Source organism: Haliaeetus leucocephalus, unplaced genomic scaffold (genome assembly GCF_000737465.1).
Source record: "Haliaeetus leucocephalus isolate CR32 unplaced genomic scaffold, Haliaeetus_leucocephalus-4.0 Scaffold142, whole genome shotgun sequence".
NCBI classification, from domain to species: Eukaryota; Metazoa; Chordata; class Aves; order Accipitriformes; family Accipitridae; genus Haliaeetus; species Haliaeetus leucocephalus.
The window spans coordinates 108,981-133,054 of NW_010972578.1; the positions used below are offsets into that span (position 1 = coordinate 108,981).

Below are 24,074 nucleotides of genomic sequence, written 5' to 3' on the forward strand. Positions count from 1 at the left end.
TTCCTTTTATCACCAACATACCTACAGAAGCTTTTTTTGTTGCCTTTGACGTCCCTGGCCAGATCTAATTCTGTCAGGACTTTGGCTTTCCTAATATGATCCCTGGCTGCTTAAACAACTTCTCTGTATTCCTGCCAGGTTACCTGTTCTTGTTTCCACCCTCTGTAGGCTTCCTTTTTGTGTTTGAGTTTGTCCAGGAGCTCATTCTTCATCCACGCAGGCCTCCTGATGTTTTTGCCTGACTTCCTTTTTGTTGGGATGCATCACTCCTGAGCTTGGAGGAGGTGATCCTTGAACATTAACCAGCTTTCCTGGGCCCCTCTTCCCTCTAGGGCTTTATCCCATGGTACTCTACCAGGCTAAAGTGTGCTCTCCTGAAGTCCAGGGTAGCGAGCTTGCTATGCACTCTCCTCTCTGCCCTAAGGATCTTGAACTCCACCGTTTCATGGTCACTGCAGCCAAAGCTGCCCTTGAGCTTCACGTTCCCCACCAGACCCTCCTTGTGTGCGCTTATTTTTGGCTTTGTGAAATCTGGAGGTCCTTTCAGTTGTGGTCCTGATGCTGGGAGCTGCTTTCCAAGAGAAGACGGAGAGGGCAAGCACATGGTGCTGGAGCCTGTGCTGATGGTAATGCTAAGGGGAAGAAGGCAGTATGGTCCTGCCCTTACATGCAGATGGGATATTGAGACACTCATTTTTGGCAGAGCTGGAAAAGAAGCTGTCTGGACCTTGCAGGATGTTTCATGAAATCCTCTGAGACCCTGTAGTGGTTCACAAGCTTGGGTCTCCCTGCAGCATTGGAAAGCCTCCCCATAGCAGTTTATACCTTCTGCCAAAAAATGAGACCCCCTTGCACAGAACGAAGGGGTTGCCTGGGCCTCTTTATCCTGACTCAGTTAGCGGCCTTGTGAGGAAAGGCTGCATGTTGATGGCTTTGGCTTTGAATCCTGTGAAGCTGCATGCATTGCTGGGCCGCTTTGGGTGGATAACTTGGGCATGGGAGAAACGCACAGAGATGAGTCTTCTCACCATGACCTTCCTCTGTGGAGGGATTCCTCATCCTTGGACTGACCCTTGCCTGTGGGTACAGCGTGCAGTGTCAGGATGTATGGATTGGCAAGTCGTAGCTCTAATGCTCTGTTGTCTTCTTCTACATAGCCACGCGGACATTCCTGAATCCTCCATCTGCTACAATGGAGCCCTCCTTGAATCTGTGATCAGGACTGGGCAAAAGGTATGGTTGCTCCCCCAGCAGGGCTGTGGGTTTCTCAAGGAAGGGTTGTGTGGGGAGGGCCATAGGGAGGTCATTTTAATGTTGTGGCCCTGAGGCAGCTGCTTGGTTCCCAAGAGAAGGTAGTGAGGGTAAGGAAAATTCTTGCCTGTGGGCACTTTGATGGGCAGTGTGGTGCTCTCCTTGGATCTGTCAAGCCTTTCATGCCAACCAAGGCATAGTCACTGAAGTCCTCTTGCTCTGGCAGCCCCCGCACCCCATTTTCCCCTGAAAGTATCCCAGTGGCCTGTCTCTGTGTCCACTATGTCCACATTGTCTGAGGATATATCACTGTCCCACTGTGTCCCCCTGGCTACACCTTTCAGATCCTGCATCCATCAGGACATGGGCCAGACACTTCTGTGCCTTCATCCTGTAGGTCCAGCTGGGAAACCCAGGAGAATGATCTTTCCTGTCATGGTGCAAAGTGCTACATCATGTCCACCAAGACCTACGTAGTGCTCCAGCTGAATGTGCAGCTGAAACAAAGAAATGTCACTTTGAGACAGAAAACATGCATCTTGGAGGCTGGGAAATGTCCCCCTCCCTACTTCTGCTCTCCAGCTTGTGAAATTAAAGTCTGGAGATGAGTCATGAGTACTTTGGCACTGCTTTGCCGGTCTTTGGTAAAACCAGCTTTTTACCTGGTTGTTGGATGGAGGAGGAAATTGTTTCCTTTCTCCTTCTTAGGAGCAAAGGGGAGCAAAACTGATTGAAAGAATCTTCTGTGCTAGGACTAGTTGCGGTCTGGGCAGAGCTGCATGTCAGGTTTGGGATAAGATGCTGATTTGTACAGCCTGTTGTGTGGTGAGGCAGCAAAATCTGTGTGTCCCTGCAAGCTAGCCTGTGATGAGCAGGGCTGATAAACACCATGCTGAGAGGGGATGCACTTCCTGGAGCCTGAGGGGTGTTTAGGAGTCCACTTGTTGCCAGTCCTCGGAACAAAAGAGAAACTCAGAGAAAACCACGTGGGGTGGTGGGTAGGGGTGTCTGTCTCTACTCCTCCAGCTGTTTGTGTGCAGGCAGCCCAAGGACTCTGCGATGGTCAAGGGGCACGGGGGATGATGAAAGATGGATGGTGCACCCAGCTTTAGAGACAGGCAGGACGGGGGATTGTCATTCATTGTACACCCTGCAGAGGGTGCTGCTGCTCTGCCAGAAAGCCCAGGCTGGCTGGGTGTGTGCAGCTCAATTCAGCTGCATCTGAGCTGAGTGGTTTGTCGCCAGTGATGTCTCCTCTTTCTCGTTCAGGCTCCTCTGCTGTGGTTTGGGGAGATGCGAGCAGCAAGGACAGCAGCAATTCTTTTGGTTCTTCTCATTTGCCCTCTCCAGGGCTCCTGCCGTGCTCTGGATATTTTATGTCTTTGCTTTTGCCATGCTTCCCAGCTCTGCTTTGGCTAAGGATGTAGTCAGTGTGGTTTTCTGTTAAGTGGTGCTTCTGTTGGCGTTGCGATAACTGGTGGGGAGGCAGTAGCAGAGCTCTCACCTTGACAGTATGTTATCTCTTTACTCCCAGATCACACTTAGCTTCTTCCTTTCTAGGGAGAGTACGGGCAGTACAGCATTTGGTGCTGCCTTAGTGTCTTGCACAGGAAATAATTTTCTTTGCCACTTGAAACGTAGCCTCTAGGATGCCTGTGGCTGCTGGGGAGCTGCAGACAGTCTTTCCCTTGTCTTCCCTCCGTCTCTTACCTCCCCATTTTGCTGAGTGCTCTTGCCAGAAGCTGCTCCCTGGGGTGGCAGTGCTGGCTTCTTGGAACCTGGCTGTGATGCCAGTCCAAGAGGGAGGCAAGGTGCATGCTTGTGCAGGAGCGGGAGAGGTGAACAGAGAGGCTCTCTGTATGTCTGCAGGAGTCGGGGACGGGCGAGGAGGCCATGGTCAGCGTCGTCTGTTCCTACGATGACCTGAGCCGCAAGCTTTGGAATCTGAAGGGGCTGCCGCTGACAGTGACAGCTGTGCAGGGCGTCCATCCAGCCCTCCGGTACACGGACGTGAGTGTCCCTGGGCACGGCCCATGCATAGGGGTCTGCGAGGAGCTGTGGGGTGCCCTGGGGTGAGGGGGGACAGAGAGAATTAGTCACTCTCTGCTTTTGTGGCTCCTGAGAGCCCTCAGGGGAATGTGGTGCCTCTTCTTTGCTGCCCCCGTCCCTGGGGCTTGCTATGCACAAGTTGGCTAAGCCCTCTGTGCCGAAGGGCTTTGCTGGGGCAGGAGGTTTGCAGTGAGGAGGTGCAGGGTGCGCTGGGTTTTCTGCTCCCTGTTCTTAGTCCTCAGGTTGCTGCTTTCTCTCAGGTCTTCCCTCCCATTCCCATGAAGCCTATTTATTCCTTCCATACCCGAATCAGGACCAAGCACTTGCTACTTCCCTCAGAGGAGAAGCCCTGCCCGGCCTACATAGCCCCGCTGAAGAGTAAGTGGGGACTGATGTGAGCAGGAGATGATTTGGTGGGGGGAAGCAGAGGCAGGCAGCAATGCTGGCTCTTTTACTGCTGCGTTGGTGTGCTGCAGGCAGGAGCAGAGCCCTGGTTCCTCCTGCTCTCCTGCTATAACCTCTAGGCCCAGCCACCCCCATCCATTACCTCATTTCTGCATGGGACTCACTGGCCTCCTGCTGTCCTTTTGCCCCCAGTCATCTGCCACATGGAAGGCAGTGGCCAGTGGCCACAGGACAAAGAAGCCATCAAGCGCATCAAGGCGGCTTTCCACCTCCAGCTGGCTGAGCTCCTCCAGCAGCAGCACCAGTTGGTTTGCAGACCTGCAGTCACCCACACCGATGTGTACAAGGTAGAGTGATGATGGGGACCTTCTCCAGACCTGACTTGTTACTGAGGAGGCAGGTGGGGGGTTGTGGCAGTACCCCCAGTGGACAAAACAAGGATTTGGGTGATGGGCATAGGAGACAACATGGTGAGACTGCGCTGATGCCAGGATGCTGCTGTTGTGTCCCTGAGGTGCAGTGTAGCACACCAAGCCTGACTTCACTTTCTGCTCCCATCTCAGGACGGCTACGTTTTCCGTCTCCAAGTAGCCTACCACCGGGAGCCCCTGATCTTGAAGGAAGTGGTCACCCCAGAAGGGATGCTGAAGTACCAGGACACAGAGGAGTCTCGGCAGCTGGAGCTGGAGACATTGCATCTGCCCTATCTAACCAGCTCCCTGCATGGGTGAGTGAGGCAGGGCATGCCTGGGGGGCCAGGACACAGGATGTGGCTGGAAGCCAGTGTGGAGGTGCCCTTGAGTATTGGAGGGTAATGGTGGGGAGGTTCTGTGGGAGGACAGAGGGATGAATGTGGGTGGGGGTGGCACCAGTTGGCCCTGTTGTCACATCTGAGGTCGCTGGTATGGGGAACAAGTACCAAAGAGCAGCATCGTTAGAGAGGAGCATGTGGCAGCATTTCCCCTTCATTTCCCCAAAATCTCAACAACCCCAGAGAGTGCCCTGTGCTCATAATGCTGTGGACATGTTCCTGACAGGTTTTTGACCCTCCCTTCTCTCTTGCGGAATGCCAAAAGGCTGTTCTGGGTGCTGGGATGTATGGATTGAGCAGTGGCTTGTCTCCCTCCTTGCAGGCTCCAGCAGCAGCACCCTGTCTTCGGCAGCACTTGCCGGCTGGCCAAGCGCTGGGTCTGTGCGCAGCTCCTGAGCGACAACATCTCTGAGGAGTGTGTGGACCTCCTTGTGGCCTTTCTCTTCCTCCACCCGGCCCCCTTCACGCCGCCCAGGTGAGGATGAGGAACCTAGGCTGGCCCAGTGGGGATGTAGTGCTTTTTTCCTTACCTGGAATGGAGGAGGGATGGGATGCTGCTGGGGCAGGAGGTGCTGGGAGGGTGCACAGCAGGGCGTGTGAGGCCCCTGTGCTGTCAAAATGCTGTCCCAAGCCCTGTTGGAAGTGGCTGGCCAGAGGAGATGGGGATGCTTGGAGCTGTAGGGCTGTGGCTTCCCCTAGTCTATGCTGCAGAGAAAGGGGGGAAGCAGGTGAGGATGGGAGCAAGTGCCCTTGTGGCCTCTGGATGCTGGTGGCACAACTGTGGGGTGTCTTGTGCCTTCTTGAGGACTGGTGGGGCCCCTCATCCTGGGGGTGATGGCCAGGAGAAGCAGGGGCGGGGGCTGCATTGTGGCTACCAGCACGCTGGGGCTCCTACATTCCCTCGCGGGATGTTACAGTGGTGCTGGCGGCTACAGCCTTCCTTCGTCCTGGAGAGGACTCCTGAGGGAAGGGCAAAAGGTTGGCTGCTGAAAGCTGAATGGAGTAGCGATGTTGGTAGATAACCCTACAGGGCCAATTGCTTGTTGGCCCCTGGCAGGTGGATGGGATGCGGCCCAGAGGGAGTGAAATGAAGTTAAAAGGAGTGTTTTTGCTCTGTGTGGATCTAAAAGGTTACTCTGCCCTGCACTCGAGGTCCAGTTTCCTTCCCCAAAGTAGCAGGAGTAACAGCCTGATGCCTAGAATGCTTTCTTGTCTCCTAAAATACCCTGCTAGTAGGAGCTCTTGTCTTCCCAGCTCTCTGGTTTTGCATACCTGCTGTGTCACAAGGGAAGAGGCACAGTGGGAGCTTGGCCGTTGTTCAGAGCTGCAGCAGAGATGGGAGCAGCCTTCTCTCCACCTCCCCCTTGCTCCAACCCCAGGAATCTGGGTGGGGAGAGCGTCAGGAGATGGGGCAACTGGGGGCAATGTTTCACTTTCTGCTGTTTTCTTTTACCTGGGGAGGGAAAAACAAGGGGGAAGGACTTTCCCTGGGGATTTGGAGAAGGGGAATTGCCTCATGCTTGTCCTGGACTTCCCTTTCCCACTACAGACATCCCTCTTGGGCTGTGTGTGGGCTGGGCATCACTAACTCACCCCCAAGCCCAGCTCCTATTGCTGCCAGGGGAGCAAATGCGAGTGCTGAACTGTTTTGTCTTGCCTGCAGCTCTCCCCAGGTGGGGCTCCTGCGCTTCCTTGACTTGCTGGCAACCTTTGACTGGAAAAACAACCCTCTGATTGTCAACCTGAATGCTGGCCTCACAGGTGAGCAGGCAGCATGCAGGAGAGCCACAGTGTGAGGGTCTTGAGCCCTTTTTGGTCAGCACCTAGCTCTAGGGGTCTCAGATACATGGAGGCGTCACAGCTTCTGCCAGGGGCAAGGAGATTTTCCACTCCCTAGCTCCTGTCCTGCTGTGCTTAACTTGGCTTCAGGATGGGTTTGGTTGTGGGGTGGTTTTTTTCTCCCCCTGCCTGCCTTTGAAGAAGTGGATCTTGGTGATGATGCTCTGCTGCTTCTGGTCTTGCTGAAATCTGTGACGAACCTGGGTGGTGTTGGACATGGTCATGTCTTTGAAGGCCTCTCCTCCTTCGTAGCTGGCATTTTTGCTTGAGGCTTTGCCCTGGCTCTGCAGGGCCAAACCTTTGGTTGTGCTGGGAGAACAGTTCGGCTCTTGGAACAGGAAGCTTCAAAGCCTTCTGCTGCGTGTCTGCTTTGAGAGCCTCACTGAGCCGCTCAGATCATGGAGATGATCTGCTAGTCCCCAATTTCAAAACCTGTAAAAGAAAAGAGCTGCAGTCTTCCAGGTTTTGTTGCCTCCTGAGCATTGAAGATCTCCTAGTAAAAGTTTCTGGTTTCCAAAGGAGTGCATTGGCACATCTACACAGACCTATGGTCCTGCCCTCTTCCTCATGTTTTGTCTGTGGGTTGTCTTTCGGATATGTGCTGTCTTTCCCCAGGAGCCAGAAGCGACCTCAGGATTGTCTTGGCTTTGCGTGGTCGTGGGGTGGGGGAGATAGCTACACCCAGCTTTTAAAGCTGATTTATAAAAAAAAAAAGTTAAGCTGCTTGGGAGAGAATTGGGTTTTGGAAACTGATATTTTTCTACCCTCCAGCTTTTTTTAATGAACTAAATGGGAGTTGGTTTTGGCCAAAGAGCTTTTTTCTTTCCCCTCCCTTGAGGGGTGGTGGGGAAATAGGTAGAAAACTCTTTGGGCACAAACTCTGTCATTAGCTTATAATGTGAGTTCCCAGCCTGCATGAGTCCCAGTGTTTGCCATGTCGGGGCCCACCTGGGTGGGTTTAGAGCAAATGTCTATCTAGCCCTGCATCCTGTCTCCAAAACTTGCCACAGGTGGATGCTGAGGGAAGCCTGAGAGCAGAGCAAGCCTGAGGTGATGGAGCTCTGGTTGCATGTGGACTGTGGGATCAAAGGGCTGGGAGAGATTAAAGCCTGTTGTATTGCCCTTTTCTGGGCTGCAATACATGGGTGAGGAGGCCAGAGGGCTGTGGATGGGCAGAGCATCTCAACCATCTGCCCATCCTCTTCAGAGGCTGATTGCACAGAGATCAAGAACAAGTTTGTGGCTGCTCGCTCTCGCCTCCCCGTCATGTTCATCGCCACCCCCAAAGACCGGTGGAGCTCCATGTGGACCCAAGAGCGACCCTCAGTGCAGGTGAGCTGGGCCCTCTGTCCTTGCCCCATGGTGGCTACTGGCTTGGGGCAGTTCCCTGCTCCCAGTGCTGGAGTGAGCTCCAACAGCTGCATGGGTGAGGAGGGTCCCTGCTACATCCAGGACTGTCAGGTTTCACCTTCTGGCTTTCTTTCCTCCCCAGATCCTGCAGCGCCTTCTCGTGCTGGCCTCAGAGTCTCTCCGCGCCCTGGAGGAGCAGCTCATGGACCCGCAAAACAGCCAGGATGTGAAGGTAACCCCCTGGGGTGCCAGCACAAGGGCTTTCAGGCAGTGGCAAAGCATACTGGTCTTCAGTCATGATCACTGGGATGTGTTAGGATTCAGGCTGTGGCCATGCATGGTTGCCCTGGGATGAAAAGTAGCAAGGAGGGGAGCGCAGAGGCTGGTGCTTCTGGGGGATCCAGCTCTGCATAGCAGCCTGGGGTGAAATATTAGTGACTGGGACAAATTTATCTTGTGTTCTCTGGTTTTCTTGGGATGTGGGCAAACCCATGATGTTCCTGTGCCAAATAGGTCATGTATCTGTGACTGCAGTAAATGGCCCCTCTGGGAGACTCTGTGTTGGTGTAGCTGTGCAAACCTGGCTTGTGTGCTTGAGTCTAACCAAGCCCAAGGTGGCGGAGGTTTTGGTAGGGTGCTAACAGGCAGTTCAGGAAGATGTTATTTTGGTTTGAGTGGAGGAGCAAGGCCATATATAGTTTAACCCTCTTCATTTTCTCAGTGATTTTATTTTTTAAGTTAAAGCATCCATTACTGAAATGGACCTAGCAGATGTAGACATATTTAGTTGCCCTTTGAAGGGAGTTACTTGTGTTTTGGAGGGGAGCTTGTTGGCGTACCAAGTAGTGACCTAGGCAGTTAAAGCTGAGAGGACACAAAAAGCTAAACAGTGGTTAGATATGACAGATTTATCTAAGGAAAAAACCCAACCACATATAGTGGATTTTTTTTTCTGCCTAGACAATATAAAAAGGATTTACTGACATTGCTTTCAGTTCTGCTGCATTTTGTGCTGCAAGTATTACAGGGGTGAGATGTACTCGAGATGGTAGCGGTGTGTGTTACAGGGTTGTGAAGGGATGAGACACTTTACACGTGAGATGTGCCTGGTGTGCTACAGTCGCAGTGCGGACCCAAGACTGAAATTCAAGAGGTGCAGTGTGAGCTGGGGGTGATTACCTCCCGAAATGAGCCATTGCATGTCCATAGCATCCTCCCAACCCCTTGACTCAGCCTCCTTGGTCCTCCTTCCCTCTCCCCTCCTCTTGCCCATTGCAGTGGGATCCTTTCCCATCCCCAGAGTATCCCTCCGGCCCATACTGGTGTCTTCCCAGGCCTGTGATGTTCCTTAGGGATGAACATGGGACACTGTTTCCAGGGCTTCTAACCTATCTGTAAGCAAAGCTTGGGGCGGGGAGAAGGGAAAAGCCTTTCCAGTGCAACTTGGAGTTGCTTCCTCTTCCCATGTATCTAAAAGGGTGCTCCAAGATTTTTTTTGTCTTTGCATTTGGGTCATGTGGGGATGTGTCCACTCTCACGCAGATGCAGACATGGATTTGTGAGCCCCATTCCCTTGCTCCCCGGGGAGTACAATAAGCCATGGGCTGGGTCAGCTGTGTGGGAAAGTGGGGGTCTGTGTGGACCAGAGCTGGGACTCGGTGCTGGTCACTCATGTTCTTCATATGTGTTCTCCCCAGCCTGGCTATAAACCAGCTTCAAGCAGTGGGTTTTCTGCCAGCTCCAAGATGGGCAGTGTCCCATGCCTCTGTTCGTGTCTCCGCATCATTTATTCCATGAATATGTACACATAATTTCAAGTTTTTTCTATTTTAATACAGCTGCATCCACAGTGCCAGATCCTGCCAGTCCAAATATTTATGTGTCTGGGATTGCTCCCCTCCATTAATGGGGCTTGCTGTCACCCTCTGCTTGATGGAAGATGCTGCTGCCCTCTGGGGCAACTCCTGTTGGACAGGCAGGACCATCCCATTATTACACAGCTCCGTGTGTCCCCTGGGTGTCATTCAGCTCCTGTTAGCTTCTTGACCTCCCACTTCATTTTGGGACTCTGCCACATGTGGTGTGGTTACCTGTCTCAGCTCACTGTGTGTCCCTTGCTCAACCTCCCACCCCACTGTTGTGCACTTGGGTGGGCTTCCTGGGGTTTGTGGTTGGGGTGGAGAGGACCACCTTGGCCCTGTGGAAAGCTCCTCTCCAGGCACCATCCCTGAGTCCTGGGGAGAGCAGTTAGATTTTTCTGCTGACCTGGGAAAGCAATAGGGTAGAGAGTGTAGTCCTTCTGGCTAGCTATCTGATGTGGGTAGGGAGCTGCTCCCTTCTCTAAGTGTTGAGCTTGCTGTACAGTTGGGCTGCAGCAATCAAATGTGTCCTTTCTGGTGCACTTTGGTGGTCCAGAGAACATTTAGTCTGTCCACCAGAAGATGTCCATGGAGGAACAACCTTGCTCTCAACAGAGTCCTTGTTAACAGCACTTGCATGGGGTGTAGGGGTGTAAGGGTCACGTTCTTCTCATGTGAGCAGAGCCCGTGCTGGAATGTGGATGTGTCTCAGCCCAGAAGGAATGAGGTGGCCAGTATGGGCTGGAGCTCCCCATGGCTCCACCATAGCCATGTTTTTCCTGTGGATGTTTTGGCAAACTTCTGACATTAATCTCACAAAAATTTTGGGTCTGGTTTACTGCCTTCTAGGGAGAAAGGAATAAAATGCAAGCAAGAACTTGGGAAACCTCTCTCATGTCTCCTGCTAGCCTATATCCTATATTGAGTAGCACTGGTCTTCTCTCCCTGCAGATGGTCTTTCGCCCTCCTTTGGACTTCTACGATGTCCTAATCCACCTGAATCCAAACCAGATTCCTCGGCATCTGGAGAGTGTGGACCAGCCACTAAAGTCATTTTCCCGGGGTGTGGTGAAGAACAGCACTGCTGTGAAGATCCTCTTTCCTGTGGTGGATTATGACCCTGTACAGTGCTACCTTCAGGAGCTGAGAGTAAGCATGGCCTGTTGGGGGAGGTACAAGGGGATGGTGAGCTGCCTTCTGGCATTCAGGTTGCCTGCCACTGCAGGACTTAGTTGGTGACATCTTCATGTATTTTGCATGGGATTGTTTGTGTGTGCATCTGAAATTGCTTCTTCAGCAGAAGACCTGGTGAATGCACCAGCTGTTCCATGGAAATGGGAGTGCTGCTGATGTGAGAATGACCTCAGATACAAAGCACCTGGAGCTTTTGCTGAAGAATATTATATTTCAGTGCAAAAGTATCTTTAAACCATTTTTCTCTAGTCAGTTAATTGACTTTTTATGGCTTGTTGCACCAAGTGGCGTGCATGATGGACAGTAGCTACCTATATTTTCTGGGGGGATGTACAGGAATCCATGGCCTGGTACCTGTAGGGCTCCTGCTGTTAGGACAATGGCTGCATGAGCCATAGAGGCTGAACATTGGTCACAGGGTGGTTTCTCTGTGTCTGGTTACATGATGGTAGAGGAAGTTGGTAATGTGGGTACATAGAGAACATCAGTATCCAAAGTCATCAACCCTGTTCTCTTCCACCATGTGGCCATGCCAAAGCCTTAGCAAGCTGGGGAGGTATGCAAGATGCTGGGTGGCACTAGTGATCCACACTGGATCTGGAGCTAGCGCCTCTTTGACCCTTCCCAACTTTATATGTGGTAGCTGAGTTAAATGTTAGTGTGCAGAAGTGGGACTGTGATGCCCTTTTTTCAAAACCTGGCTTGACTTTCAAGTGCCATTACCCCTTACCCACAGAAGTGCTGTGAGCAGTGTCAGAACTGCTGTAGGAATCGTAGGCTGGCTTTGGCAGGAAGTATGCTGCAGAGGTCTCTGGCCCTGTTCCTGACTCAGGGCAGAGCCAGTTTTGTCATTAGAGCAGGCTGCGCAGAGCCCAGTCCTGTTGAATGCCGACTGTCTTCAGGGATGGAGATTTCCCACCTCCCTGTCCCAGTGTTTGGCCACCATTGTGAAAGAGGTGCCTGAATTGAAACTTCAGGTCAGCCTGGAAGATGCTGGGCCCTTTCAGTTCAAGCTCCCCTTTCATCTTAACCCAGGTAGCTTAGGAGGTGGGCAATGAAAACTTGAAAGGGTTTCTTTGAAAGTTTCCTCACCCTGGGCACAGCCCTGTTACCTCCCAAGCTGCCTGCCAGCTGTGCTGCATGATGACCTCTGCCCATAGGAATCTGCTGTGGCTTCAGTAGAGCTGCCAGGTCTAGCAAGGTGCAAGTTCAGTCCTCCTGTCACCCACAGCAGGTTGGGACAGTCTTGGGGGGTGAGGAAGTGAGAGACAGGGATGCACGCAAGGCCTCCTTAAATTGAGGAAGACCTCAAAACTGTCCCACAATTTCTCTGCAAGTAGCACTGCTTCTTTAGCTGGAAGGACATGGTGGAGAGATGTCCAGTGCTCTCCTGCCTTTGAGAAGGAAGGTGGTTGAGAAGCTGGAGGTCATGCAGACACATTGTAGAGAGCATGGGGGGATTTTTTGGGGTCCCGGATATGCAAGAAGGAGGAGGAGAAGCACCCTGCACCAGACTTTTAAAATGGAATAGGAAGTACAGTGACTAGGAACCATCCTCTATTTCATTCTCTCCTGGTGTCTGGATCTGAGGAGAGGTATCAAGACCAGCCCCTCTCTTTTGTTCCCTAAGTGATGAGGATTTGACCTGCTGCCATGAAACCTCAACCAGGAGACATAGATGTGGGTAGGAAATAGACTATCTTAAGCCTGAAATCCTTCACCCCATGCTGGAAACAGGGGGTTCTAGGTGAACAGAGCCTTTCAGCAACTGCCAAGGCACTGGAGGTGCCTGTATGCATGGGGCCAGAGCCTCCATGTCTCTGAAGGGGTCAGGGCTAAGTAACCCTCATGGAGACCTGGCAGGAGGCTGACTTCTTGCTTGAAGAGGAACTGGAGACTGCTGGATGAGCCAATTGGGAGAGCAGGCTCCTTGGTGGGGCTGTTAACGGCTTGCAGCAAATCTGGCTGTATATCAAGGTGGCTGATCAGGAAACTCATCGGGGTGTGTTGCAGTTTATAGGACTTCTGTGTGCTTCTAGTGAACTCTGTGTCAGCAAATGGCTCCAGAAGTGAAAGGTGCAGAAGAGACTTCCCTGGAAAGCAGCGTTCATTATCCATCAAGCAATTATGACTTAATTGGTCCAGTCAATAGTGACATCCAAGCTGTCTGAATTTTTACTGCCTGTTTTCTCTAATACAGGTAATAATAGACTTGAAGTAGGGTTTGGTTGGGTTACAAATTACAGCTGGTCCTAAATGCAGTGTACTAACATCCCAATGAAGAAACATGGATATGAGCAAAGGTCATATTGCCTTGTTGGAAGCAGCATTGTGTTCACTTGGTGCCTCTTGTTCTTTGACCTGAGGGTGCTCAGGAGGGAACAAAGCAGGAACCGGTCACAGGTTTCTCTGAAGAGTGAGCTATGGGGTAGAGAGCCTGAAATCTGCCTCTGTCGGGGGGGCACTTTTCCTCCTCTTGAAGGCTCTGAGATAGGTGTGGCTGTGTTCCCTTGCGGCTGTCATATTGGAGGTATCTTGCAGTACTAGTTCACTTGTCTCTTGTAGCTTCCAGATCAGTAGCAAGCAGACCTGAAGGCACTGATGAATATCTCTGGGCAAACAGGTGTTTCTTCCCTTGAAAAAATCACAGAGGTGATGCTGCATGTGCTCTCAAGTAACTCAGCAGTGTCCATCTGTGTTGGAAGGCCTCAAAAGCTGACTTTGCACTGCAGGGTCACCAGCAACCAGGTGATGCCAAGCTGTCAGTAGAAACTACTCCATCAGAAATCATCTGGCTTTGTGTCTCAGTGTACCAATGTTGTTGCTTAGAGGCAAGACCTTTGCATCAGCTTTGTGCTTTGACCTGGCTTTGGCTGGTAGCCTCTCCGGCACCCTTGTATTTCTCTTCCCCTGGCTTTCACTACTCTAAGTGGCATTCAGCTCCTTCTCATCCTGCAGGCTGAGAGCCCTGGGGTGATCTAGATGCAGCAAGAAGCTGATGCTGGAAAGGAGTGTGGTGACAGCAGTGAATACTTACAAGAGATTTTGGATGAGAAGGCATTTGGATGCAGAACTGGCTGGCTTTGACTCAGAATAATTTGCTATCCCCTAATACCACAAACCACAGAATTGAGCAATAGGGTTGTAGCTGTGGCTGACAGTGCCACCGTGGTGGGTTTATAGCAACAAAGGGAGACATCTTCCATGCAGCAATGCTGCGGGATTTTGTTCTTTTCTATGGGCAGAAAAGAAACATCTGCCCTTTTCTGAGCTTCCCACGTGAAAAAGGGAAATGCCTGGGCATACTGATTGAGTTGAGAGGTGCAGGGAGTAGCATCTTCCCCAGTGTCCTTGGCCCAGTAACCAGGAGACCCACTTTTCTACTGTCCAACCTGTTTGCTCCTGAGAGGTCTCTGTTCTTCTCAAATCAAAGGCATTAGCAAGGCAGGAGCGCTCTGGAGCCAAAAGATTGCTGCATGCCTTCCCCAAGGAGCCTAATCGGAGGACAAAATGAAAGGACGGGAGGTGCTGAGTCCTGACTGCCTTAATTTTTCCTGCTCTAAGGAGATGTGCTGCAGGAGCTGATCTGAATGAGTTGCTCTGGTGCCTGGGAGGCTCTGGGTACAGATGAAAGGCTGGTCCTGGGATTCAGACGGTCAATTCTTCAATTCCAGGACAGATCTGATAGAAAAGGCCTGTTCTGGGAGTCTGTCCAGATGAGAAGGCTTTGCAGACAGACACTTTTGAGGAAAAGCAGGTGCCAGATGTCCTGCAGAGAGGGCTTGCCTGGAGCTTCAGGCCATCACCAGCCTCCCTGCTGCTTTTGGTCCTGAGCACCTTGGCGAGCAAACCCTGGGTTGAGTCCTGGTGAGGATTTTCCAGCAAGGCTAAATTAAGTTTAAGCATCTCAGATGAGGCTCCCATTGGACCTCCATCATGACTGCTTATCTGTGCTGTGGTGGCTGTTGAGCTGCAGAACCCCCAGCTGTTTGCTGGAGATGTGGTGTGGAAAGGCTCGGTTGGTGCAGCTTTTGCTCCAGGGTGGCTTGACTGTCCTCTGGGCTCAAGAGACGATACAGAGGACACAGGACTTGTCAATATGCTTGCCATACTCATCTGCATGCATTTAGGAGCTCACAAAGCCCAAAGGCTCTGGTCATCTCCCTGAGGTCCAGAGCTGTTCTCTCATGGTGGGGAAGATTGGTTGAAGCTGCCTGTGCCGTGTCCATCTGCATGTCTATAATGGCTGTTAAAAGACCTAACATTTCTTACTGGGTCTTTGCTCTCACTAGGTCATTAGGTCATTGGATGTCTTTTGCTGAGCTTTAGCTTTCTCTGGCTGTACATGCCTGTAGAAGAGCTCGTGGCTGAGGAGCTGCCCATCTTGTATATGGGAGATCTTTCCTGTGCGGATGAGCAGGAAAATGTTTCCTGCTTTACTGTAAACATCCTTCCCTCTAAAGCAATGTTTTGCATTTCTTGCACCTTCAGACAAGACCTATCTGGAAGACGTATAGTCCCTTTCCTTCTTTCCATGGTGTAGGAATGTGTATCTTGCTACTGCATGTTGAGAAGGAATTAATGATATTAAAAATTCTCGATCTCTTAAAATGTATAAGCTGTTGTTACGGGATGTAGCTGGAACAGCTGAAATCTTTTCAGGTCAGACTGTTCCCTTCCTGTTTTGACTGACAGGGCTGACTCCTCCTATGGCAACTGATGACAGGCAGAGATGAACTGAAAAAGTTCTGTGAGCTCTCTTAGCATGGAGGAAACCTTCCTGTTTGGATCTATGCCCTTGAAGGGGCAGAGGTGGCATGAAATTACCCACTTTTACAGCTGCAGAGCAGCTAAGTGACCCTTGGCATTGTGCCCAGGGCTGGTGGTGCATGCACACACACATGTGTACACATATGGGCACATGTGCTTAGCGAGGCATCAGCCCCTTGTGCTCATTGGGTGAGCTCATGTGGCTGCATTTCTTCTATGTTGGTAATGCCTTCCCAGAGGTCCTGTAGGATTTTTACCATAGGAAGTGGCTGAAGACTTTAGTCTCAGACAGTTTGGTGGATTGGTGGACAAGGCATGTTTGCTAATGCAGCCAGGAGAACATTGGGTGGCTTTTTCCCTTGCCATACTTCTTTGTCACTGCCCCAGACCCCCAGGACAAGGATATGTATGTGGCTCTGATCAGGCACCCGGAGGTGGAGAAGTTTGCATAGTTTGAAATACCTTTTACCAGTTGAATCCCAAACCTAACACGCAGATTTCTTTTCTTTTAAAACCTCTCTGACACAGAAGTAACCCCAGCCTGGTTTTCTCAACAGTACTCCTTGCTGTGTTTGGGTGTGAGGGAAGGCTCTGTCTGTTTCAGGTAACCTGTGAGCATCAAGACCTTGAAGTGTTTAACCACACGTGTAGTCATTTGTTGGAAGTAGCTTTAATAAGGTTTTATACTGGTGGATCCCCTGCTGAGAACACTTAAAATATTCTAAGCACTGAGCAAAAGTTGACTGATGTATTTGTCACTTGAACTGCGGTTGCACCAGGAGGAGCTGCTAGGCACATTTTGGGTGCAGAGGCCTCCCTAAAAGGCTTCTCTTTTTCCAGCAGCCGTGGTGCAGTGAGCCCCATCTCCGGGTAAGAGCAGTGAAAAAACGAGTGGATAAATGGTTACGTGAAAAAAACCCACCCCTAAACAACAGTGTAGTTGCTTAACTAGCAATAATTGCTTACCTCATTGCAAAATCCACACTTCAGCCTGAGCTGTTTAATCCAGTAATCCTGTTTTAGATCAGGGTATTGTTTTACTCACCACCTTTCTCCATCCTTTCATTCCTACAACCCAGGTGGCTCCTTACACAGCTTGAGCTAATCTTCTTCCAGGCACCATGTACCCCTTCCCCAGACAATGAGGCTCCTCTGAATTGCAACCCTGAGCTTGCAGGTCCCCTGTGTCTGGGAGATGGGAACCAGCTGTATGTTTTGCTCATGGCAGGGATCCTCCCGAGCAGGGAGAGCTTTCCCTGGGCCTTTAAAGTTGAATTGCAACCAAAGATAACAGCAGCTAGAGAAGGGAGTAGGGGTTCAAATGTACTCCCTGCCTTTTCTTCCTTTTCTCTTAAACTTTCCTTTGAGGGTGTTTGCAGGCTCAGGCAAGCCCAGTGGCACTGGGCATGGAGAATGGGATGTAGAAAGGGAGGTGAACTCTGTGTTTGCTTTTGCTCCCCAAGCCTCTGTACAAACAGAAGTGTGGTGACTAATACACCAGACCCTTTTAATGCTACAGTTCCCTAAGAGTTGAATGTGCATCTCCACTGCTTGGTGAAGCTGGCCTGAAGCACAGTCATGTGGATGATGCTGGGAGCAGTGCAAGTGCAGAACCTTGCCCTTTGCTGGCATTTTGAACTAGATACCATCCTTTTAACATCTGCCCTCTGCTCCCTGCTGTCTGGATAAAAGGTGCTGGGTATCAGGCCGAACAGTGGTTTTATTGGGAAATGAGCTGAGCCTGGGAGGGCTCCTTTTCTGCAAATGCTCCTGGCTCCTGTCCAGCAGGACATGCCTGTAAAAAATACCTTTCTCCTAGGGAGTATCATGTGGCACTTCAGACCTCGCCCTGTAGAGTAGTGGGGCTTTTTCAGGTTCTCACATGCTCTGCTCCCCTCTGGTTCGAAAGGTGCATGTTGGCGGTCACCGCGCCCTGAGCTTTTTGCCCTTCATTGAGCTTTCCCTCCCTCCTGCTCTTTGCCTTTTGGCAAAAGGAGGAGTATTCCCTGTTGATGGGGCTCTGAGCATAACCCATCGCTCTCAGAAGAGAAATGCCAGGGTGGGTTGCCTCTTTCTCCATGTATTTTTAGACAGTGGCTTTCCTAGCCAGTTTGGCAAGATAATGCCTCGACCAGCCTTGCTCCTGTGAAGATCCCATGAAGAGGGATGAGCTGGCAGGTCTGAGAATCTTCTCAGCTTGATGGCCTAATCGTGTTGCCCTGTTTGTGATAGTTCAAGTCTGAACTCATAAATCTGGCTCTGAAGGTTGCAGACAACACCACCGCTCCCTGCTTATCAGGTCTTCACTCTTAAAATGCCACCCCACCCTTTGGGATCAGTGGAACTACCAACACAATCCACCTTTTTCTCCTACTGGCATCCTGGTATGTCCATACAAGACCCCTTCCAAGCTTGCCTCTGGTGTTGATTTTTTTTTTCATGCACATCCTCATGAAAACCTCATGATACAATGATGCCAGCAGAGACCTCTCTTTGTAAGAGCATAGCAGTGTTGCAGCTGGGGAAACTAAGGGGATGGAGGAGAAGGCTGAAGAGGGAACAGAGGGTCTGTATTTCTTGCAGTAGGTTGCTCCAAAGCTGGTGAGGCCATGTGCAGAAACTTTTCCTGTACTAATGATGGGGGCTGTTTGCTTAGCCTGGTAAACATGTGCCATTGCGTGATGTTAATCTCCACCAAGATGAACAAGTGTCAGGGAGCAGCTTCCTGGCTGTCTTGGTCAGCTGCGCTCAGGATGCATATCTCCAGGTACCAGTGTGTTGGGTGCTGAGCTGTAGGGCCAGACATTTGAAACACTTGCTTGCACTCAGCATTGTTTACTTCTGCTGTAATGCTCATCCCCTGCCTCCTTGCAGCGCTGGGAATCCAGCTTGCGTGGGCTGGTGGGAAACCAGACTGTGGGCTTTAGTCATCTCTTTATGCAAGAACTCTTTGAGCTCTGCTGCCCAGCACCACCAAAGGAGCTACTCATTGACACAGCTGCTTGAAACACAGGGGCAAGGAGGGCAGATTCCTGCAGTGCCTCCATTGAGCATTCCATCTCTTTGCACCTCACAGGACTTTGTGTAACTTAACATTTCTGCTGTTAGATTTCCTTTTGGGATGCTGTGTGCTGACAGCACATATGGGGTTTGTCCTGGGGGATGAAGGATGTTTGGTACATTGGTTGTATAGATTGCAGAGCTCGAGATGCTGGCCTCCAGTGAAAGGCCTTGACTGGGGTTTGTCTTTGCTGCCATGTAGTGAAACATATTGTGGTGGGATAGCCTGCTGAGCAGGGCCTGCCTCTTGCCACCTGATGCACTGTGAAATCTTGGACATGGCTGTTGGTCACTGGGATAGGAAAGCTTGGTAGTGCCAGATCCAGCTGATGGGGGACCATGGTGAGGAACACTCAGTGTGTTGTCACCTAAGGAGTCCAGTGTTCTAAAGCTGGATGCTGATTTCTGGGTGCTCTTGCAGGGCTGTGGGAGGTAGTAGATCATGTTTCTGCCCTCTGGGACAGCAAGAGGTAGTCAGCAGTGAGGTCTACATGCAAAACTTGGAGGCAGTGCACTGTATCCATCAAGGCTGGGGGGAAAGAGGCAGCAGGAGGCACTGAGGACTTGTCCATGGGCTGCCAGTTGCTTTCCTTGTTGGGAGTCCTCTGGAAGAGTTGCAATTTTGGTCCTGGCTGGTATAGAGCTATTGTGTATCCCTGTGTAAGGAGACTGAATCAGGCGTGGGCTCTGGCTCGGGTGTCTGGCACAGCCTCTGTTTGTTTTCTACCCAGGACGCCTTCAGTGATCTCGCCGTGTTCTTCTACGACAAGCATGGTGGGGAAGTGATTGCAGTTTTGTGGAAACCTTTGAGCTTTCAGCCTCAGCCTTTTAAGGTGAGTTTTTGACTCTACTTGAAGCTTCATGTTACCTTTATGCCCTAAAAGCTTGAAGGGCTTTTTTTCTGCATTGTAATTGCTTTGTCTAACTCTCATCAGCCCCAAAGCTGTTTGAGAAATGTAGCTCATACTTTTGTCCCTTCTTAGAAAGGGTGAAACCAAGACAAGGCTGTGGCTACAGTGCCCCCAGTCATCAGCAGAGCTGAGAAGGGAACATGTGTCCCTGGACAAGCCCCAGCACCATAGTCATGGGTCAGAACAGAGCTCTCCATGCCAGGTGCTCTTCTTTGGTCCCCTTCTGGGAGGTGGGCAATGCCTTGTTTGCCAGAGACATTCGGTGCATGCAGCAGGCTGTTCCATGCTCGTGGCTTTGGGTGTCTTGCCCAGAAAAACCTGACCTGCAAGAAGCTGGTGTGGCAAGCCTGGGTTCATAGTGCCTGAGTCCTGCCGATATATGGAGATATTTTCCAGCTACACTGTGTGGGTTTGCAAACTCTAAAGGGTGGTTAAGCTAGGTGTGAGGCACACTGGAGTGATTCATGCTGCTTTCTATGAAGGAAAGACGCAAAGAAACCCATGACTCATGGCTCAGAGTTGGCAGACCAGGCTCTTCTGCTGTCAGTCTCTGGCTGATTTATCTCCCCTCTCTTCATGGCCAGGGGGCATTGGCCATTCTGTCTAGCTGCAGTTGTGAAACCTAGTTATTCACAGTGGTGAAATGAGAGGAGGAGATGCTTGCATCTGAGCTGAGTGTGGCTTGATTAAACTTGAGGTGTTTTTTTTTTTTCCTCTGGTGGAGCCAAGGATCTCTTCCCACTCGAGGTCTTGACACCCACCAAAGAGCAGAGCCCAGGTAGCTCTTAGCATTACGGTGTGGTCCTTTTTGCATACCCCATCTACTCTGCTTACACAGGCTCTGCCATGCACCTGCACACTCTTCCAATCTCCACTGTGCCCCTGGCCATTACTTCTCTCCATCCCTGTGGTGTTTGGACTGTGGCTCCAGGGTAAACCCTAAAAGGGGCTGGAAGGGCCACTCTTGTACTTTGTTAGCTCTAGTAATGAGCACTGATGGTCCTGAGAAGTGAAGCTTAGAAAATTGAGTGTAGTGGTGTGGCAGGGGTTAGATGTGACAAGGCAGGAGAGCAATTTACTTCTCTTATTTGTGGCCTGCAGAGGTTGCAAAGCAGCTCTGAGCTGGTGCTCCCATTTGTGCAACATTTGTGTGTGTCCTGCAGGTCTCCAGCATGAAGGGAAGGATGGTGACAACTCTGAACAACGAGCTGGTCTGCGTTCCCAATGTGGAGGCAATTCTGGAGGACTTCAAGGTTTTGGGAGAAGGCCTGGTCAAAAGCGTGGAAGCTCGTACAGAGAAATGGACTATCTGAGGCCACTGAGAGGTGTCAGAGGGGCCTGTCCTGAAGCAGAGTTTGTTCACTCTGGGGACCGTTCCTTTTTATAAATCAGTCCTAGGAAAAGCTTTTGGCTTTTTAAATCCCAGAACTGTGTGTTTTACTATATTTAATCTTTATATGCCTTGTTCAGAAAAGCGGTGGGACCTGTTCTTGTTTTCAAGAATACAAATGCCTTTTTATTTTTAAGAAAACAGATGGATAAAGTTTTTGAAGGTGTTCCTGTTCACTGTAGGAACAAAGCTGTGTTCACATGAAATTGTCAAGGCCTGAGAATTCTGGCTGAGGTGTGCATTGGGAAGGCAGTTCATAGCAGCTGCTGTTATTCTAGTGGTTAGCAAAACCAAAGAAACACTGAGCCATTCAAAACTGACCAGACTATTCCCCTCTACTCAGCCCAGTTTGACATCTGGCATGCTGTGTCCAGTGTTGGGCTCCCCAGTAAAAGAGAGACGTGGACACACTGGAGCGGGTCCAGTGAAGGGCAACAAAGATAATAAAAGGGTTGAAGCCTCTCATATGAGGGGCAGGTGCAAGGGCTGGGCTTGTTCAGCCTGGAGAAGAGAAGGCTGAGGAGGATCTTACCAATGTGTTTAAATACCTGATGGGAGAGTAGAGAAGATGGAGCCAGACTCTTCTCAGAGGTGCCCAATGATGGGATGAGAGGTGTGAATTGAAATGTAGGAAATTCTACTTAAAACACATGTTTTACCGTGATGGTGGTTGAACACTGGCACAGGTTGCCCAGGCAGGTGGTGGAGTCTGCATCCTTGGAGATATTCAAAACCCAACTGGACATGGTCCTGGGCAGCCTGCTTTAGGTGACCCTACTCTGAGTAGGGGTGTTGGATTATTTCTCTTGTGTGAAATGATCATTGGGACTCCCGATGGGGAAAGAGAGAAATAAAAGGTAGTGAATGCACTAGTCCCATCCTCTCTTCTGATGGAGGCAGCACACATGTTGCAACAGCAAAGCATGGGGTGAATCACATGCGGAGTAAAGAAAACAGACTTTGTGACAGCAGATACTGCAGAAACCAAAAATAGATCAAGCTTGGCAAAGGCAAGTGGATGTTCAGGTGGTTTGATAACTGTAGATGATTGTTGCTTGCTAAGGAGCATTTCAGATGGGATGTTAAATCTGTTGCTTCAAGACCTACCAGCCTCTCCAGCTGTTGGAATTGGGTCTGAGGCTTTGTGGAGGAGATTCACGACTTGTTTTTCAAATGTTTCCTCTGAAGCATTTGAAAGTGTGCTGCAGCAGAGATGGGGCACTGGGCTGATGCTGTCTACGTGGTTGCCCATTTATCCAGTGTTTGGAGGCACATTGCGTCCTACGGCATAGATACATGTGTGCAGCATCCCTGGTTTTGGGATATATCTGCTATATTAAAATCACAGGAAACATTTTTCTCTCTTCCCTGTGCCAGTGGCTGAGGGAGGCTGTAGGTAAAATCTTTTGCCCATCCTTGGCTTGCAAGAGCTTTTTGAGTACACCTAAACTGAAAGCATCAAAAGCACTTAGTGGGCAAAACAGATACAAAACCTGAGAACAAAGTCGTACTTTCTGCTGCCACCATGACCCCCGCAGCCCAAGAAGCTGCTGACAGGTCCATTAGCAAACAAGATGCAGGCAGTGATTTCAACAGGTTTCAGAAGCAGTTAATTAGGGATTAGTTTTTAAGCTTCTCTTCGTTCTATCATCCTCTAGATGTTGTAATCACACAGTCTGCCTTCAGCGATGGCTGTAATTTTCCTCAGTAGTCAGATTGTTCCTGCTTTTTGTGCCTATCTGTCTTCACTCCAAATGTGCCATTTGACACTCGGATCCGTTAAATTTGCCAGCACAACTGTTGGACAACACTTGAGTTGCTATACCGGTTGCTTGTGCCAGAGCTCTGCCTTGGTCCCTCCATGTCCTGTCCTGTCCTTACTTTTTACCTTGCTGTGTGTTGCGGATGTAAATACTTTAGAGCCGGGGCACTCTCCTCGCTGCATATATTTGTGCTTTTACCTAGGGCAGAGGCAGGGGCCGAGCCCATGTTAGCTTGCAGGGGAGCGGAGCTCCTCCAGCCCCACTGCTGCACCAGGTGGGTGGGAAGGTCCTGCTCCCCTTTCCCTGGGGCTGTCACGGGATGCGGCCTGTCACTGGCTTATTTACTGCCTGGGAGTATTTATGAAGAGACAGGCTCTGCTTTTGCAGCTGAGCAGTGCCGTAATCCCCTCTCTCCTCCCCAGCTCAGCTCCTGCAGTGAGGTAGTTAGTGGGTTATGTGAAGGATATACTGTGTAGGGGTAGCCCTGCAGCATCTCTGCTTTTGTCTGCTTCTGTTACGCTGTCAGGTATCTTATTGCTACTGCTTTTCCTTTTTGCCTTTAAAAAGACATAAAACTATGTGTAACTTCCAGCTACCCTATATTGGATTCCCTCTCTGCTCCTCCATCCTTGGGTAAAACATCTCCATTTGCAGCACGCAGCAAAGGGCCAGGAAGTGTCCAGGCTAGCCTTCAGCAAAAATAATGATGCCAAGTTAATTGACGATAGATGAACTCACTCGTAGCCAAGCCCTCGTACAAGTACCAACCTGCTAGTGTTTCACAAGGTAATGCTGCTGTGCTCAGCAGCCAGATGTGAACCTAGGTCAGGCCTGTGCTGCAGATGTTTGCTGGTGTAAAGGTCTGTTTTGGTGACAGATACTGGTGTCTCAGTAAAGGCCTTGAAATAAATGCACTTTAGAGTGGCAAAACTGACCACTGCTAACCCAGCTTACATCACCTGGAGGGGATATATCTGTGTCAGCACAAGTTACCCAGGTAACCCATTATCCCAGCTGTGCTTGCAGTGCTCTTCATGTTGCTAAAGCTGTGGCTGATCCATGGGCTGCTGCCTCCTCTTTCAGACGAAGAGTAACTCCTCAATGCCCCAAATCCCCCAGTATCCAAATATTTAAAGGCACCTTTGAGCCATTCTGGAGCCCTTGTTTGTATGGTCAAACACTGAAAATGTTCTAGGTCATGTTTTATCATCTGCTAAAGTCAGACACCTATGGCCAATGTGGGTGGACAAAACCACGTTGAAATTCAGCTGGAAAGCCTGGGGATGCTGTTAGGGACTGGGTGTTGGTGCTCTCTGACTTTTTGAGCAACAGTTGGCATCTGAAGCAAAATGAAAAGCGCCTCTGCCTCAGGAGCAGAGGGTCCCTGTGCCTCTAAGTAGTCTGGAAAGGCAGGACCCAAAG

General features: G+C 50.5%; 1 protein-coding gene across 1 annotated transcript in view; it reads left to right on the forward strand.

Annotated features, from left to right (window-relative positions):
* Positions 1 to 21,051, forward strand: part of NOL6 (nucleolar protein 6 (RNA-associated)) — a 33,114-nt gene extending 12,063 nt beyond the window's left edge. Inside the window, exons 16-27 of the mRNA XM_010561125.1 lie at positions 1,158 to 1,233; positions 3,121 to 3,261; positions 3,561 to 3,678; positions 3,898 to 4,052; positions 4,269 to 4,432; positions 4,839 to 4,991; positions 6,180 to 6,277; positions 7,563 to 7,687; positions 7,848 to 7,937; positions 10,516 to 10,713; positions 19,320 to 19,421; positions 20,663 to 21,051. Coding sequence (XP_010559427.1) covers positions 1,158 to 1,233; positions 3,121 to 3,261; positions 3,561 to 3,678; positions 3,898 to 4,052; positions 4,269 to 4,432; positions 4,839 to 4,991; positions 6,180 to 6,277; positions 7,563 to 7,687; positions 7,848 to 7,937; positions 10,516 to 10,713; positions 19,320 to 19,421; positions 20,663 to 20,812 — 1,570 coding nt within the window. The 3' untranslated portion in view covers positions 20,813 to 21,051. The remainder of the gene's footprint in view (positions 1 to 1,157; positions 1,234 to 3,120; positions 3,262 to 3,560; positions 3,679 to 3,897; positions 4,053 to 4,268; positions 4,433 to 4,838; positions 4,992 to 6,179; positions 6,278 to 7,562; positions 7,688 to 7,847; positions 7,938 to 10,515; positions 10,714 to 19,319; positions 19,422 to 20,662) is intronic.
* Positions 21,052 to 24,074: the final 3,023 nt, after the last annotated feature.